Source organism: Zalophus californianus, chromosome 2, assembly GCF_009762305.2.
Source record: "Zalophus californianus isolate mZalCal1 chromosome 2, mZalCal1.pri.v2, whole genome shotgun sequence".
In the NCBI taxonomy this organism is placed as follows: domain Eukaryota; kingdom Metazoa; phylum Chordata; class Mammalia; order Carnivora; family Otariidae; genus Zalophus; species Zalophus californianus.
The window spans coordinates 69,105,033-69,124,054 of record NC_045596.1 but is presented as its reverse complement, the minus strand read 5'-3'; the positions used below and the strand labels follow the sequence as shown (position 1 = coordinate 69,124,054).

Below are 19,022 nucleotides of genomic sequence, written 5' to 3'. Positions count from 1 at the left end.
GATACAAAGAACTTTAGTTTATTTTAAATGTAAAATAGTTCTATTTTGAGGTATACCTCTAACGTTTTGCCCAAGGAACCCTGATCAGGGGGGTGGAAAGTCTTGTTTACAAATCAGGCACTGTCTCCAGAGAGAGGAGAACTTATAGGTATTTTTGCCTTTTGCTCAAAAAGAAAATACAAGAAAAGTGGCAGTGAGACTTTCTAAGTTTTCAAACTTGTGCAGGTCGTAGTGTTTAGAAGGCAAGGTGCAATTTAAATAAGAACATAAGACACCAATAGTAGGTTCAAATAAGTGTATTCATTAAGTGTACAATGCACGAAACCAGATATATTAAGTTCTACTAGAGATGAAAGGTGATGGTACAGATAAAAGAAAAACCTAACTGAAAAAATTATATTCATTAACAGAGGTTTGCAATGTATTAGGTATTACAGACTGAACTGTGTCCCCCCCCGACCCCTGATTCAATAATGAAGCCCTACCCCTCATGCCCCTGTAACTATACCTGGAGATAATTAAAGTTAAATGAGGTTGTAAGGGTAGGGCCCTGATCCAATACGTCTCTTGTCCTTACAAGAGGAGAAGAGATATCAGAGCTCTCTTACGCTCCTGTACACAAGGCAGTAGGCATGGGAGGACACAGAGGGAAAGCAGCTGTCTGAAAGCCAGAAAGAGAGGCTTCACCACAGACCAACCTTATCTTGGTCTTCCAGCCTCCAGAACTATGAGAAAATACGTTTTTGTTCTTTAAGTCACCTTTTGGTTATGGCAGCCCGAGCAAACTAATACTTTTTTTTTAACATGGCTGCCATTATTCCTTTCTAACAGATTAATGCAGTTCTGCAACTTGAGTAGCATAGGTGTTCTAGAAATAGCTTCCCATCACGTACCAGAGAATAGGTCTCTTTGTACAATGTATGCATCCCTTGATGTTGTGGGCCCACCTATCACTTGAACCCCATTTCTTGTCCTTTCACTACTCTCACAAAATGGAGGTATCTATTGATGTCTATTTTACAACTCTATGTCTTTCCTCTGCTCTGAATTCTTTTCTCAGTTTAACTACCTGGAAAACTCCCCGCAACCTTCAGCACCCCAGGTAAGGTTCACCTCTTGCTTTGTGCAGCCTTCCTCAACCCCTCTACAAAGACTCATCACTCACTGCTTGGCATTAATTATATCTGTGTTTTTAGAGCATCCAATGCTTACATGATTGTCTGTCCCAGTTATAATTTTGCTTACCTGTTTCCCCCACAGATGTGTGGTTTTTAATAGCAAGGATAATATGGAGTTTGATTCTTTTTATTGAGTTGAGGAGAAGCTCAGTTAAAGTTTTACTAAAATAAATTGAAAACCTTTTTTTAGGACAGGAGAAACACACATTTCGAGGGTGTTAATACTCTCCTTTTAGAAATGCCTTCCAAGAGAGAGGAAAAGCAAATCCAGAATAAGTTTATTGAACATTTTTAGCTGGTTAGGAAGACTTACAAGGGTGAATTTTTCATTTCATTAGTTACGTTCCCTCCAGTAATAATGAAATAACCCTCATCAAAATATATGAAGGCCAAGGGCATTCTTACGCTTGAAAGCACCAATATTGAAAATAAACAAGAAAGAAGTAGTTCTGATTGAAAGCAAGTCTAAAGAAAAGTTAAGGATTTAGAAACAGGCAAAAAGCAAAGCTGAGGGAACACTGGATCAAGAGCAAGGAAATCTGGTTTTTAGCTCCTCATCTGCCAGTCATTAACAATATCCCATGGCCAATACACACATATATACACCCACGCACGTGTGCGCGTGCACACACACACACACTATTCATCTGTAAAAGGAGGGGATTTATAACAACTAAATTTTTTTTCCAGTTTTAACATTTTTCAAGATGTTCAATTGTTCTTCATTGAGATGATTCTTTAAAAAAGATTTACTTAATGTGATTTAAACTTTGTTGTCATGAAGTGATTATGATTTAATATATTAAGTTATGATTTTGAGTTATGACTTTGATATATGAGGTTGAGAATGGTCGATACTATTCACAACACCTGGTACTGGCCCTGCCCTTCCTGGCTATAGATACCTTTCATTGATTCACTCACTAACTCATTCAGAAATATGCTTCAGAACTTACAATGTGCCAGGCATCTACCTTCACTTAAAGAAACTCCTTTTTTTTTTTTTTTTTTTTTAAAGTAGGCTCACACAACACAGGGCTCGAACTCACGACTCTGAGATCAAGACCTGAGTTGAGATCAAGAGTTCGGTGCTCACTTGACTGAGCCACCCAGACACCCCAGAAACTACTTCTAAGTAAGGAATTGGCCATTCACAGGCAAATACATGGCCCTTAAAATTACTAAATGCCCTCGAATACAGAAATGGTCAGTTTTTAATCTGATTCTTTGTGGGTGTTTTTGAACACTACTGTAAAGAGTTAAAATTAAAAAGCACAATGTCAAAACTCCTGGTGTTTGAACTGCTGTGAAAGATGATACAAAAAAATAATAATTCAAAGTTATTTACCTCCCATTTTTTTGGGGGGAAGGGGCAGAGGGAGAGGGAGAGAGAGAATCTTATGCAGGTTCCATGCCCAGTGTGGAGCCAGACATGGGGCTCGATACCACAACCCTGAGATCATGACCTGAGCAGAAATCAAGAGTCATGATACTTAACCGACTGAGCCACCAGGAGCCCCTACCCTAAATTTTGAATGCTTTATTAACAAATAATATTTGAAAAGAAAATTAAGAAACTTTTTTGGGGGAAATAACAGTAGCCTGTCTTTGGTTTGTATAAGAATTAGTACTTTCTCGTCAATATAGCTCTATTTTGTTAAGTTTAGTTATTATAAGTTTAGAAACACTGGCAATATAATGATATCAAAATACAACTTATCTTAGAAATATTATGAATTAAAGTGATTTTTACGTTGAGGCAATTTTCATTAATCAGGATTTTTTGCATTTTCTTATTTATATTTCCGATTTATTAGCAAAATAACTACACTGCACTGAAGACCATCTGTAACCATGTAGACCTTCTGAGAAACTACACAGAGAAATTACATAGCATAGCCAAGGCTGTGTAATAAAATCCTCTTTGAGCAGCTTAAGGCAGAGTTCCTCAAACTGAGGTTCCTGTGCATATTCTCTGGCATCTGCAAATTCTCAGATTTTAGAAACACTGAACTTGGGCCTGACCCAGTCTATCCCACGTTCATTAGTAGAAGAGAACACTAAGCTCACCAAAGAGTCAGAACATTTGTTTGATCTTCTTTCACATCTTCACACACGCAGCTCCTGAATCCTCTGCTCTTCTTATCCTCCCCAACAACCCCCCCGGCCCCATTTAGATCCTGGATCTTACCTAATTAATCATTTAAATTGTACCCATCGTGGCCAAACGATACCAGAATAAGACTCCCTAGGATAAAACACTGGATCTTACTCAGACTTCCATTTTATTCCATGTGTTTCTCCATATCAAAGTCCCCGTATTGGATCCTCCATATTCTGTTTTCTCACATTAACCCGATCCCTTTCTGAGTTTGATAAACACAATTTTATATTCAAGATAATACCACAATGTAATCTATATTATAAAACAAGGTACAATGAGAAAAGAGCCCGAGAGTTTAGGATAAGAGAAAAAAGACTCTACTGCTTTGCCTCTAATGCCCATACAATCCTGGTCACATTGCCTCATATCACTAAAGCCACAATTTCTTCATCTGTAATGCTAATCCCCACATTCTCCACTGGTTTGCTATGATGAATGCAAGAACTGGTATGGAAATGCACCACTAACTGTCATGACATTTTTATTAATCCTTCTGGGATATTCTTATTAATTTATTTATGAGGCCTTTGGCTAAGGATATATGAGGTCGGACTTACTTGGAGGCAAATCACGGCACCACTGTCTAATATGGAGTAATGCATATTATTCCTAAACCTTGGTTTCTTCATGCATAAATGGGGATAATCCTACCTCATAGGATTATTTTAAACATTTCTTAAGATAATATATATAAGTTCATAGTCTAATGCCTGGCCCTGGTAAATAAATGCTTAAAAAGTGGTAGCAATTTCAAAAAATATCTATAGGATGTGCATTTGCTGCTATTTTTTATAATTCAACTAGACAAATGAGAACTTTGTGAAATTATAATGTCTGAGAATGTAAAATACTAAAGCAGAGCCCTGACCCAAATTCCTAATTAAGTTCTTGAACTTTAGCACAAGGGAAATAGCCTCAAAAACATACTGTTGGGGATGTTTATGTTATTCAATCTATAATGTTTCTTCTTTCATTTATATATCCTATAGCTATAGATGAAGGGAAAACACACTGGGGATACTTCAGGGGGCATCTCCCTCCATCAACTGATGATCACAGCTAGGAAAGCTTGTTGTAGCTACAGGAAAAGCTGGAGATTTCTTCCTCTCTCTCACTGCAGCTTAGAGATTTGTGGCTGAGAAAATGATAAGTGAATAAGCAAATACAAGACCACTAAGGAAGCACAAAAGACACAACAGCGATTCCCAGAAGAGTATATTGTGCATGCTGACTGCATGTATCAATGTTGTTCCATTATGTACCATATCCATATTTTATGTGAGTTGAGGTAGAAGGAAGCCCCCGGGAACTGATTGCTGAAGGTATCTCAAAAATTACTGCAAGTTGTGTTTATAGTTTTCCTTCAAATCTGTGCTTGTAACTGACTTCTAAGAAAAGGAAAGATGTTTTGGCTACAATATATAGCTTCTAGCAGATGTCCATTAAAATTTCTCATAAAGTAAGTATGCCCGAGGGACTCAGACATTCTGTTCCAGCTTAGTAGAAGTCAAAATTGATATTAGACAAGTATGATTTGCCTCTTGGCCTCAATTAGCGAGTCCATCATCTTGAACCAAAGTTAAACAATGAGAAAAAGTGTGAAAGATGCCAATGAACCGAAGGAGACCAGGGAAATTGGGTTGACCTCAGACTCCCATCAGTTTCTAGCAAACCCCTCTACCTCTTGGCTTGCTTATGACCACAGTGCTTTTTATTTTCTCTTACTTACCAAGGGCTTCGTTTCATCTTCATCTTTGTAATAATAGAGCTGATCTCCCTTGAGCACAAACCAGCGAGTATGCCAAGTCTTGACAAAGCCTCCTTGCTTCCTCAGCCACCCACACTTCATGGCATTGTTCCGCCCTTGGCCTTGTTGGGGGTTCTCGGTGGAGTCATTGTTCTCCTCCATTATCAAGCTGATGAACTTTCCTATTGAGCAAGCAAGAAGAAAAAAAGGAAGAATAAGGTACTCTGACATATTCAACTCCCTCCTAAATCACTTCTGTCCCTTAAAAAAAAGCAGGAAGAGTGAAAAATGTATATTAACATACTTGCCAAATTTCTAGAGGCAAACCACACACCTGACAACAACACGCCTGGAAAAAAAACGTGGGGAAAGTTTGTTGTGTCTTCCTTTAATGAGGTAGTCAGCTGGGTGATAATATTCCTTTCTTCCTAAGTAGAACTAAAGAATGGGAAAGTTCTAAAGGTAATGTGTTAAGAAGCAATTTTTGAAAATAAAACCACCAACAAAAACATAATTCTCATGATAATGGGCCTCTGTGTCTGGCGTGCACTGACTGGGTCCTGCGTGTGCAGGCCTGTGATTATCTGAGCAAACACTAGCCTGACACATGTTAAAGTTTAAAGGGACTATTTTTAAAATCTCAATGGAAGACATTTGCTTTACATATGTGAAAATTTCTCAAAATGTATCTGCTCCCCATTCACCCAAAGTATCCCCTTGAGAGTTTCTTTGGCTGGTCAGGAATTAGTGCAGCTGAAAAAGTCTAGGAAAAAAACAAACAACAACAAAAACCCTGCTTGGCCAGTTGAGTTTCCTTCAACTCCAGGAGTGAGTGGTGCACTCCCGCTGCACGAGGAAGAATTTTCAAGGTTATGTGTGAAGGAGCGTAGGGTCACACACACACTATACATAGCAAGAAAACGAGTCTATCACAGAGAAAATATTAATCCACAGGTGAGAAGTGAAAGTGCTGCTGTAACAACAGAGGAGGTGGCTTTCCCGGAGAGCAGGGGACCTGTGGTTACAAATAAAAGACACTTCCTGTCTCTGAGGCTTCCGGCAAACGCTTGCTAATGTTTCTTTCTTAAGCACTTTTTCAGGAAGTGAGAAGTTCAGACTTTACCCTGTGTCTTTGAGGAGGATAGAAGAATACATATTAATTCATAAAACAGAGACTATACCTGTTTGGCATATTCCTGCACAGAGCTCTTATTTTTTTCTGCTTGATTTCAGAAAACAAGCTCTCCTTCTGTCTAGTCTTTATTTCCACCACTAATTTTTCACTTGCTTTGTATGTCCACGATCCTACTTATAAATTCCATGAAGTTTCCATTGTCGGCCTTCACTCATTTACGTTTCTTCCTTCAAGGTAGAGGGTCAAACCCTCCACAGTGGGCCTCTAGTTTCTTTGAATTTAGTCCTGCCATTCCAGTTGCAGGGATGAAGCAGAAGTCTGGTTCTAATTCTTCTTATTTGGATCATTCACACTATCTTAGCAGTTTTGCCTCTTCTACGGGTATGCATCACAATCTATCTCCAGCCCTGTTTTCAAGCTTCAAGTAGGTCGATTGACTACCATCTGTCCCATTCAGTATCACCACTTTTCCCTTTCTTGCACTGAAATATCCTCCTAATGAACATGCCCTCACCTCTACGAAACATCTCAAAACTTCCTTTGCTCTACAGGGCATTCCCACGAGAGAAGCCACCGAGTGCGGGAAACATTCTCCTCGTCGCGTGTGTGCAGACTGGTTCATGCCTGATGTTTCCAGTTTGTTATGCCCTTAGGGCAGGAATTTTCAACTTTCTTCTTTCATAGTACTTGACCTAGTATAAAGAGCCAAGTAAACCTCATTCTAAATGAACAATAAGTTATGCTGTAACGTAATTTAGATAATAAGTATGCTTATTTAGAACACTCTAAATCATCTTTTTTTGGCTTCCTGGTATTAAAATTGTTCAAATCTATACAACTGGCTATTTCATCATCACCTATTTATTCTTTGACCAATATCTTCACATATAAAGTTGAATAAGACCTTAAAACAGACATTCCAACATATGCACACACAGGCAGACCTACACAAAAATCTCTAATTCATTGTACAACAACAAATTCCTTCTTTGGGCTCTTCTTTCTTTTGCCCCTTCTCTCATATTCATGTTTTATATTAAATTTGAAAAATTTTCTCTAAAATGCTTCAAGGTAATGGGTAACCTACCATCAATGATATAAAAAAATACAAGTGCCTAGTTCTGTCTTTGTTTACCATTAATACCTTAGTAAAAAATGTGTGCACATTAGATCATGATTCATGATTCTCCGTGCCTACGTCTTCTATAAGTACAGTGAAATCAACAATAGCATCGCCCACTGAACTCTTGGCTTTAATGCTTATAATTTCATGACTCCAGAATACATCAGAAAGTATTTTAATAGTGCTAATTGTAACAATTCATTAAAACAGGAATGAAAACAAATTATATCATATCCCTAAGAGAAAATAGTATCACCACAATTGCTGGATGCATAAAATTAAGTTTTACTAAAGTAACCATGATTTTTATAGAGGAGGTATTTTTTTAAAATATTTTACTTATTTATTTTAGAGAGAGCATGAGCGGGGAGGGAGGGGCAGAGGGAGAGGGAGAAGCAGACTCCGGGCTTGATCCCAGGACCCCTCCCGGGACCCCAGGATCATGACCTGAGCTAAAGGCAGCCACTTAACCAACTGAGCTACCCAGGTGCCCCAAGAGGAGTTTTAGTATTTCTACAGAAATCACATGGTTCAAATTCTACCCTTCATCTTTAAAATGAGGATGCTGGGTTGGATCATTTCTAACCATGGTCTCTGAGAAATTTCAGCACTCCGAAATCTACCACCTCTGTAGTTCCATAAGGATAAAGACACCAGATATTATCAACACCTAGGACAATGTCTGACATATGGTGAAGCTCAATCAATGTTTGATGAATTCATAAATTTTGTAATGGGTTTGGTGCTAGATATCTAAAAGTGAACACGATCGCCCTCTGAAACCTGATCCTGACCCAAACCTGATCTTGTGTAAGTGGTACCATGATACACCCAGTTAAGGGAGAGAAAAAGAAAGAAAGAAAAGGGGGAAAAAAAGAAAAGTGATCATTTTTGATTCCTGACTCTTCCTCATCCTGAATATCAGAAGATTATATATCTCCCCAAAATATTTCAGATCCATACATTTGGCTCCAGCTCCACCACCATTCTGTGACCAAAGCCACCATTGTCTTTGACTAGAGGGTTCTAACAGTCCTCTGACTGGTCTCATTGCTTCCATTTTTAACCACAAACACAAACATATGCTCACACAATTTCATTCTCCACAAAACAGCCAAAGTGAGCTTTTAAAAATTTAAATCAAATAATGATTTTCTACTTTTCAATTTTTAATTGGCTCCCATTGTACTTATTTTAAAAACTTGGGTTTTAACCATGACCTGTAAGGCTCTGAGTCATTTGGCATCTGTTTACTGATTCATCTAACCTCATGACACCTCCTCGTCATTTCCCCCACTCCAACACACACGTGCATGCGTGCGTGTGTGTGCACACGCGCGCGCACACACACACACACACAAACACACACACACACAGGCTCTGATGCAAGCAACGACACCAGCTTCCTTTCAGTTCTGGAAACACCCAAACCCTGTTATGCCTTGAATCTCGATACTTGCTGATCTCTGCCATGGCTACTCCGTCTCATGCTCTTTACATGCCCAACCCCTTCTCATTCTTTAAGTCCCAGCCTATGCACTTACGAATCACCCAGTGAATCAGTTCCCCTGTTGCTATTCTCCATCACCCAACTCTGACCTCTGTCTTCCTGAAACTTAACTAAATTGTTATTTCTTTAGCTGTTCACTGCCAATTATCCTTCCAGGAGGCCATAAACTTCACAAGGTCAAGGACTTGCTTTTCCTCTCTAAGTATACCCAGTGCTTTTAAGAGTGCTTATTTGGTATTCAGGAAACAATTGTTGAATCAATGAATAAGCTATGTGACAACCACAATAGAATTCCTACAAATAATATTTTGAACTTCCTAAATTGCATTTAATGCCTTAAAGAAGATTGTATACTTTAAGACCCTGATTTTTTTTCCTTTAACATAGAAGACTTCAGTTAAGATGAACATTGTACTTAAACACAATGTCAAAATCATCAAACCTAAAGGAACCTGAAACCGCCTTTCACGAAGAAATACAACATTCAAAATTTACACTTTTTAGCCTTGGCAGGAAGTACATGTAATCAATTGTGGTTTAGCATGAAGAAAAATACAGTTTACTCAAATTCTCAGAGAATGATTTAACTGCATTTCCACTGGGAAAGTACTTTCCCCATGGTTAGGACATGGCAGCTGGGTGGCACAGGAGATTACAAAATAGAACTCTCAACTTAAGTGTTTAGCAAATCCATATAACAATGACAACACAACAATAACATAAATAAATGGTTACTCTAAACTAAAATAAAAACAGAACTGATAAGTTAACTGGTGTTTTCATATCAATCTTAGGAAAAAGCTTTAGTGATGATGACTGTGCTAAGCTGGGGCTTAGAATGTTCCCATCATTTGATGGGCTGGTAGCTTTGAATTATTTTTCAGTGACGGAAACTGGTTTGTGTATCCTTTTTGCAATCAGATGGGCTGGGAACGCAACAGTATTACATGGTGTAATCAGAGATGAAATTCATGCTCCTAGCAGAATTTTCTAAAAGTCAAACAGCACACTCATAAGTATTTATATATGTGACTTCATTTCAACAGAGATAAATAAACAAGCACAGAAAGAAAAACGGGTACAGACTGTCATATGCCATAGAGTTGCAAGAGCATATTGCATGACTACATGACTGTATGACTACACATGTTCAGCAAACACAAGAGAATGACAAAGGAGGGAGCTCAAGAGAAGGAGAAGGGAGAGAGAGCAACGTGGATAGCATGACAATTCCACCACATGGCCTCTGTGACATTCAGTGAACACATGCTCCCGGGACAAGAGGGAGGTGCCTTCTTGCAGCCATGGTGCATTCCCTCAGCCTCTGGTGGGGTGTCTCTCACTGTGTAAATGTGACCCCAGAGTTTCAGAGTACACGTGATTTCACACCACGCGGCCCCTCAACACCAACAGGCACTCCCCATGGTTCCGTCAAAGAACAGTGATTTGTTCTATTGCTAGGGGAGAAAACAAAAATAAAACTGGCAGATTTGGTAAAATGCTGCAATTTGTGAGAGATTTATGTGACTTTCAAGAGTAATTTTGTTCACATCAAATTGTCACCTTTGGGGTTGACATGAGAACCTGATTCCTTTGCAAAATGAATGTGATTGCACTGTATACCCCATATAACTATGGACAGTCAATATTTATCAAATTCTAACCTTTCTTCTTTCTTTTCTTAAAGCTGTTTTGTAGCTGTTGCTAACATGATGGTTTGTCAAGCAGTAGTATTTTATTGGGCTGTATGTCTAAATGCTAGCATATAGCCTTTCTATAGGTAATGGTTCACACAACAAAAATACGCACATGAAATGAAATAATATATGTGCATATATGAGTGCATCCACATGCATGCGTGTGCGTGTGTGTGCATGTGCGTGTGCGTATGTGTGCATGCATATGCGTGTGTGCGTGTGTGTGTGGTGGGTGTGGGTATATATGCATTGTTGTGTATTCTCCCTAGTGAAGAAAATCCTGAAAGGCAAAATACTTATTACTATTTTTTCTCTCATTTTTAAAATATTAAGTTCCGGGGTGCCTGGGTGGTTCAGTCAGTGAAGTGTCTGCCTTTGGCTCAGGTAATGATCCCAGGGTCCTGGGATTGAGCCTTCTCCCTCTCCTCCTTGCTCCTGCTCTCTCACTGTCATTGTTGCTATCTCTGTCACTCTGTCTCTCTGTCTCAAATAAATAAATAAGATCTTTTAAAAAATAAATAAAATAAAATATTAAGTTCCATGGCACTAGAAGACATGTAAGTATATTCCTGCAGATCTGACATTCTTTGCCGAAGCAAAAAATAAAATAAAATAAAATAAAATAAAATAGCTCTGCCATAGAATGTTAACTGAACAACCTGATCATGGGATATGTCACAGTTAGTCTATAAAGTTATAGGTTTATTTTAATTTTTATTTTTTCCCAGAACATTTCTTCAATAACTGCAATTGTTTACCTGATTTAGAACTTAAAACTCTTTTTACTCTTCTAAATGTTTAAGTAATTTCAGACTTGACATTTCTCTGTCTTTCTCTGTCTCTGTTGTTTTCTCTCCATGAGAAGGCACAGGGAAAGGCCATATGAGCACACACCAAAAAAGTGGCCTTCCGCAAGCCAAGAAAACCTTTCCAGAATCTGACCATCTTGGCACCTTGATCTCGACTTCCAGCCTCCAGAACTGTAAGAAAATAAGTTTCTGTTGTTTAAGCCACCCAGTCTATGATAGTTTGTCATGGCAGCGAGAGCAGATTAAGACAATGTATATTTACAAAAAAACACACAAGAAAAACTTGAAAGAATTAAATCTTAGTAGCTTGTGGTAAGGTTAACTGCTAACAAAAGAAAACTAGTGAGTGAAAAATAGTTCAGCCTCTGTCCCTCACTCTGCAGCACACCACCTCTTCCTTGAAGAATGAATCAAACTGTGGTGCTTACAAGAGAATCAGCACTCTAAGTCCGAGAATGCAGAGGATCTAGTGTAGATCATTTTTTAGCTCCAGGATAAATTCCAGGAGCCTAAATCTGTTTTTAGAAAGCAATTTCTTAAAGTACCTCAAAAAGAGCCTGGAGTTTTCACAAAGGGTTGTTCTCACTGCCTGGACTTCATGGGTAACCTTTATTCATCCTTCAGCTCCTCTACAAAGGCTTCCCTTTCATCCCCAATCTGGATATTTCCCTTCCATGAGTTCCCACATCGCTGGGAATAACCTTTATTTCATGTGGGCCACATGCTTACTACTCTTCAGTCTTTGACACGGTAACACATTGTGGAAATGGGCTCCCTGTAACCCCCCAGACTAATTGCATATACTGAATATTCAAAGATTTGTTGAATAAATGTCAATAAATGAAGGAATGTATGCATGAACAAAACATCAGTCTTTGGGGACTACTAGAATTGGCCCCAGAGGCCTCAAGGCTCCCCAGAGTACAGTGCAAAAATCCTAAAACATTTCATGTTCCTGAACACCAGGGCAAAGACTTCAATGCAAATTCTCCCACCTAATGCTAACCCTCTAAGTTTTTAGTAGTTTAAGGCTAAACTGAACTTCAGAAACTCAATATTGAGCAAAGAAAACTTCCATTTGTCTCACTGGATGTTACTCTTAATTATAATTTGAGTTAAAAATAAAGAAACATTTCTTCTTAAAACTCAAGAGTTTATGTGGGAAGAAAACAAAGGTATTAAATAAAGTGCAATGGTTATGAATATGAAGTTTAAAACAGTCACCAAAAGAGCACACCTGGGGGAACTGTAACAGTAATAATTTTATAAATGTGCAGTTCTTTTCCTGAGGAAACACTAAATATCCTATTGCTTGATTCATTTGAAATTAAATTGTCCAGGGCGCCTGGGTGGCTCAGATGGTTAAGCGTCTGCCTTCGGCTCAGGTCATGATCCCAGGGTCCTGGGATCGAGTCCCGCATCGGGCTCCCTGCTCCTTGGGCACCTGCTTCTCCCTCTGCTTCTCTCTCTCTCTCTCTCTCTCCCTCTGTTTCTCATGAATAAATAAATAAAATCTTAAAAAAAAAAGAAATTAAATTGTCCAAAACATCAGAGAATAGACAATACTAGAAAAAGTATGTATATGTGGGGATGGAACAGGAATATCAATGTACATTTTATATTTTAAGCTTCAATATTTCCTTCATCATTTGGTGAGAAATCAAAATGATTTAATAGGACGAATCATTTTTTTAAAAAGCCCTCTTAAGGGCCACCTGGGTGGCTCAGTTGGTTAAACGTCTGCCTTCGGCTCAGGTCATGATCCTGGAGTCCCAGGATCAAGTCCGGCATCCTGCTCCCGGCTCAGCAGGGGGTCTGCTTCTCCCTCTGCCCCTCATCCTGCTTGTGTTCTCTCTATCTCTCACTCTCTCTTTCTAATAAATAAATAAAATCTTTAAAAAAGAAAAAAAGCCCTCTTAAGTATTTATTTTGTTTTTGTTGTATGTTGAATGCCTCACACTCTAGAGAGAATCTGCTCACTCTTTAGGGGGTTTTAAATTAGACAGGGAGAAAAGTACATACTTTTTCATAATTTTAGTACATACTTAGATGTGTCCTCCACCACCACAACACTATTTGAGGGATAAAGGGGAAAAAAAAAAAGAAAAAATCATTGGAATTCCCAATGCTGATAACCTGAGTAGAAACAAAAATCAAATCAAAACAAATACTTTACCATCAATGGGATTAAGAGAGAAATGACAGATACATGGCAACCATACAGATACTCTTCAAGCTTACAGCAGACATTATTAATTAATCACAGTTCTCTTTCCTGTGGAACCTAAAATCACCCCCAGATGCCTTCTCAATACAACACTGTAGACAGTCACAACCCATCAATCATATATGAAAAGGAGAGGGAGACACTTTGTTACTTCAGTTCTATAAACAAACCAAGAACTGAAGCTATCCCTCTAATATAAAAGAGAAATTCAGGTGCTCTACAAAAGAGAATGACATTTGAAATGGGAAAAGAAAAGAAAGTCAACTTCTACCCCGTTTCCTTTTTTTTTTTTAAATTGAGATACAATTGACATAACGTTATATTTAGTTTTACGTGTACAATGTAATGATTCAATATTTGTATATGTTGCAAAATGATCACCACAGTAAGTCCAGTTAACATCCATCAGCACGCACAATTACAAAATTTTTTCTTGTAATGAGAAATATCAGAATCCACTCTCCTAGCTATTTTCAAATATGCAATGCTGTATTATTAACTATAGTCACTGTGCTGTAGATTACTGAAAAATATGGAGCACATTATGAGCCTGTATGTCTATCTTTGCACAGGGACCATGTTAGCTTCTCTGTATTCCTTCAATTTTAGTATATGTACTGCAGAGGCAAACACTGAAGTCAACTTTTCTTAATGGAAGGAAATAATAGCTCACTGAGAGCTTTAAGACAGCAGCTACCATTGTGTCATATGGCCACAAAGAACAAAGAAAACAGATCTTAAGTAGGGAAAAGGTAATAGGAGTTGGATGTTCCTATTTTATAGTAATCCAACTTATGACTAGATCCCTAAAAATAGGATCAGAAAGCTGAATTTATAAACATCTCAATTTTCAAGCTTTTGTGTGTCCCTTCCCTCCCTCACTCATTGCTCATTAGTAAAACTTTGTTTCGAAAAGCTGTCTCAAGGAACCATGAAGTTGTCCACACCTAAATCTGAAAAGTAATGGGATTATAATACCCAAATGATGGGAGAGCAATGGCAGCAACGAAGGAGGGCTTTTGTACACAGTGGAAAGAGCAGGGAAAGCCAAGCTGAAGCAAGGGGAATGTTGAGCAAGACAGTCAGGGTTGCGGGGGCAGGGTACCTTTTCAGCTGGGTCCTCTCCACAACAGGGAAACAACCGCAGGGTTTATCATTTGTAGAGCTCCTCCATCTCTGTCCCCTGATGATCACCTTTTTAAGCTTAGATAAAAGCTTGTATGAAATACTACTTTTAACGTCAGATTCCTTTAGTGAGTCCAACCCAGGAAAATCAGATATGTTGTCGATTACATTATCATTTCAAGGCTCTCTGAGGGGTCAGCTTTTTATTCAACCCCACTTCAAAGAAAATACAAGTAGGGAGCTTTGGCTGAGATGGTCATTTGTCTACAGTGAAGTCTCAGGTTTTCTTCAAACACAAGCCTTGAGGTACTTAATGATTTCCAATAAGGACTGCTGCTTCTTTGTCAATTAATCCTGTGTGGTGAACATCATCAGCCTTGCTTTATAAGCTCTGGAAAATTACTAGGTACTCTGAGTATATAAATCTTGTCCTAATCACTGAACCACAGTTGCTCTCCCAGTGGTTTATTATATTGAGGTACTGACAATAGAATGTTTTCATTAGAATTTGAACAAAGTGGAGGGATGTCAAAGCGAAAAAAAATTTAACTGCTATTCTACTTTATTTAGCATCATTCACATTATGATGGACTTTGATGTGTTAAACTTTGATCTTGGATGAGGTATCATTATGCTCATATAATCTGAACACACTTTAGTTCTTCAAAATATCAAATTAATTTACACTCTAGTTTTAGATAAGCTGAATTGAAACTTAGCTTTACTTGCCCCTGAATATATTTAATTAGCAGTTCAGTGAAAGATAACTAAATCCTAAACTTAAAAAAAAAAACCACATTTTTTTAAAATAGGAAGCTTGGCAGGATATATGTTACCTGGAACTCCCCGAAGCCTATCTTTGCGGAGCTGTCCTTCCCTTGGGCCATGTTGTTTTCAGTTCAAGGCCACAGGGTAGGCCTGGATGCGATTATGCAGAGTTCCTGAGCTCCCCCCACCCACAAACAATGACCAGCCTAGGGAGTGGGCATGTGACTGAAGCAGTTCCAACTGGAGTCCTTCCTCAGTACTGTTGTAGAGACACTGGAAGGATGATGAAATTACCTTCTGTGGATTCCAAGTTGAGCCAATAAATATGTATGTTGAACACAATGGAAAGCCAGATTTCTCACTGATGGTAGAGAGAGTTACGAATACGGAAATGGGAAGAAAAGAATGTATCCTGTGGTTTGAGATTAGAATTAGAGGTATCAGTATGGACTCATAGTTTTTATTTTATTTTTTAATAAAAATTGTATATATTTAAGGTGTACAATATGATGATTTGTGCACATATGCATAAAAATGATAACTATAGTCAAGCTAATTAACATATCAGCTCAACAGTTACCTTTTTTTGTGTGTGATGAAAGCATCTAAAATCTACTCTCAGCAAATTTCTAGTATCCCATAAAGTGTTGTTAATTATAGTCATCAGGCTATACATTAGAACTCTATATGTATTCATCCTAAATCTTTGACAAAGCAGGAAAGAATGTCCAATGGAAAAAAGACAGTCTCTTCAACAAATGGTGTTGGGAAAATTGGACAGCCCCATGCAGAAGAATGAAACCGGACCATTTCCTTACACCACACACAAAAATAGACTCAAAATGGTTGAAAGACCTAAATGTGAGACAGGAGTCCATCAAAATCCTAAAGGAGAACACAGGCAGCAACCTCTTCAACCTCAACTGCAGCAACTTCTTCCTAGAAACATTGCCAAAGGCAAGGGAAGCAAGGACAAAAATGAACTATTGGGACTTCATCAAGCTAAAAAGCTTCTGGACAACAAAGGAAACAGTCAACAAAACCAAAAGACAACTGACAGAATGGGAGAAGATATTTGCAAATGACATATCAGATAAAGGGCTAGTATCCAAAATCTATAAAGAACTTACCGAACTCAACACCCAAGGAACAAATAATCCAATCAAGAAATGGGCAGAAGACATGAACAGACATTTCTCCAAAGAAGACATCCAAATGGCCAACAGACACATGAAAAAGTGCTCAACATCGCTCGGCATCAGGGAAATCCAAATCAAAACCTCAATGAGATATTACCTCACACCAGTCAGAATGGCTAAAATTAACAAGTCAGGAAACAACAGATGTTGGCGGGGATGCGGAGAAAGGGGAACCCTCTTACGCTATTGGTGGGAATGTAAGCTGGTGCAACCACTCTTGAAAACATTATGGAGGTTCCTCAAAAAGTTGAAAATAGAGCTACCCTATGACCCAGCAATTGCACTACTGGGTATTTACCCCAAAGATACAAATATAGGGATCTGAAGGGGTACGTGCACCCCAATGTTTATAGCAGCAATGTCCACAATAGCCAAACCATGGAAAGAGCCAAGATGTCCATCGACAGATGAATAGATAAAGAAGATGTGGGATATATGTATATATGTATACACACACACACACACACACACACACACACACACACAGAGGAATATTATGCAGCCTTCAAAAGGAATGAAATCTTGCCATTTGCAACAACGTGGATGGAACTAGAGGGCATTATGCTAAGTGAAATAAGTCAATCAGAGAAAGACAAGTATCATATGATCTCACTGATATGAGGAATTCTTAATCTCAGGAAACAAACTGAGGGTTGCTGGAGTGGTGGGGGGTGGGAGGGATGGGGCGGCTGGGTGATAGACATTGGGGAGGGTATGTGCTATGGTGAGCGCTGTGGAATTGTGTAAGACTGTTGAATCACAGACCTATACCTCTGAAAGAAATACATTATATGTTAAAAAAAAAAAGATAGTAGGAAGGGAAAAATGAAGGAGGGCGGAAATTGGAGGGGAAGATGAACCATGAGGGACTATGGACTCAGAAACAAACTGAGGGTTCTAGAGGGGAGGGGGGTGGGGGGATGGGTTAGCCTGGTGATGGGTATTAAAGAGGGCACATACTGCATGGAGCACTGGGTGTTATACGCAAACAATGAATCATGGAACAACACATCAAAAAGTAATGATGTAATGTATGGCGATTAACATAACATAATGGCTCAGATGGTTAAGCGTCTGCCTTCGGCTCAGGTCATGATCCCAGCATCCTGGGATCGAGTCCCGCATCGGGCTCCCTGCTCCTTGGGAGCCTGCTTCTCCCTCTGCCTCTCTCTCTCTCACTCTCTGTCTCTCATGAATAAATAAAAATCTTTAAAAAAAATAAAAAAAAGATCTATTCATCCTATATAAGTGCAACTCTGTACCCTTTGACCAACATCTCATGGTTTTAAATACAGAGATGCAAAGATATAGAAACAAATAGAGACATACGTTTACTGCTGTCTGCTGAGAGGGCCTAGAAGTAATAATACACCAGTAGCAAGGAGTAAGTATATCTACTGTCCAGATCTTGACTTCAAATACCATTTCTTTGAAATGGAGTCGTGGCTACTTGGATAAAAAGTTGATTCCAGGACTTGGTCAAAAAAGAACAAGATGATCCTAAAATAATATGTGCCAGAAAGTAAGGAAATACTCAGGTATGATGGGAAAATAGCAAAAGGACACAGGAGCTAGTTTAAAATCACTGGCCAAAGATAGGACAATTTAAGCATCTGAATGAACAATACTAACAGATGGCACCTGTAGAATAAAACAAGAATGCATGGGGACACCCGGGTGGATCAGTCAGTTAAGTGTCTGCCTTGGGCTCAGGTCATGATCCCGGGGTCCTGGGATCCAGTCCCACGTTGGGCTCCTTGCTCAGTGGGGAATCTGCTTCTCCCTCCCCCTCTCCCTCTGTCTTTCCTCCCTGCTTGTGCTCTCTCTCTCTCTCTCAAATAAATAAAATCTTAAAAAAAATACATGAGTTCTATAGATATAATAGATAGATGAATAGACAGATAAACAAATAGAAGTGAGAAATCTCTTTTTTTTAGTAGAATGTCAATAAATATGAAAGCGATAATAAAGTTGCAAATTATCAATGGATACAGAAATCAGTGGGAAAAGGTTTGTTGGGGACAAGGTATTTATATAATCTCAGAGAATCTCCCACAAATTAGTCATTATTTAGAAAGGGTAAAACAGTAACTTTCCTGCAGAGAACACTGGAAGACCCAAAGTGATCAAAGTTTTCATCATCAGTGTTAGAATAAGCTGACATCATGCACCTCCTGTAATGATGCTCAGAGAAGGACACATTATTTATCATTTCTGTCATACTCCTGCCAAAAATGCAAAACCTGAAACTAATCATGAGGAAACATTACACAAGCCCAAACTGAAGGACATTCTACAAAATAATCAGTCTGTATTCTTCAAAAATCTCAAGGTACCAAA

At 38.6% G+C, this 19,022-nt stretch overlaps 1 protein-coding gene and 1 non-coding gene across 3 annotated transcripts in view; both read right to left on the bottom strand.

Annotated features, from left to right (window-relative positions):
* ARHGAP24 (Rho GTPase activating protein 24) overlaps window positions 1-19,022 on the bottom strand; it is a 490,733-nt gene that overhangs the window by 402,417 nt on the left and 69,294 nt on the right. For both annotated transcript variants that reach the window (XM_035726277.1, XM_035726276.1), the window contains exon 2: window positions 5,072-5,271. In XM_035726277.1, the coding sequence (XP_035582170.1) occupies window positions 5,072-5,251 (180 nt within the window). In that variant the 5' untranslated portion in view covers window positions 5,252-5,271. The remainder of the gene's footprint in view (window positions 1-5,071; window positions 5,272-19,022) is intronic.
* On the bottom strand, window positions 14,117-14,223 carry LOC113926097. The gene has a single exon (XR_003521177.1). It is a non-coding gene; the product is annotated as a U6 spliceosomal RNA (small nuclear RNA).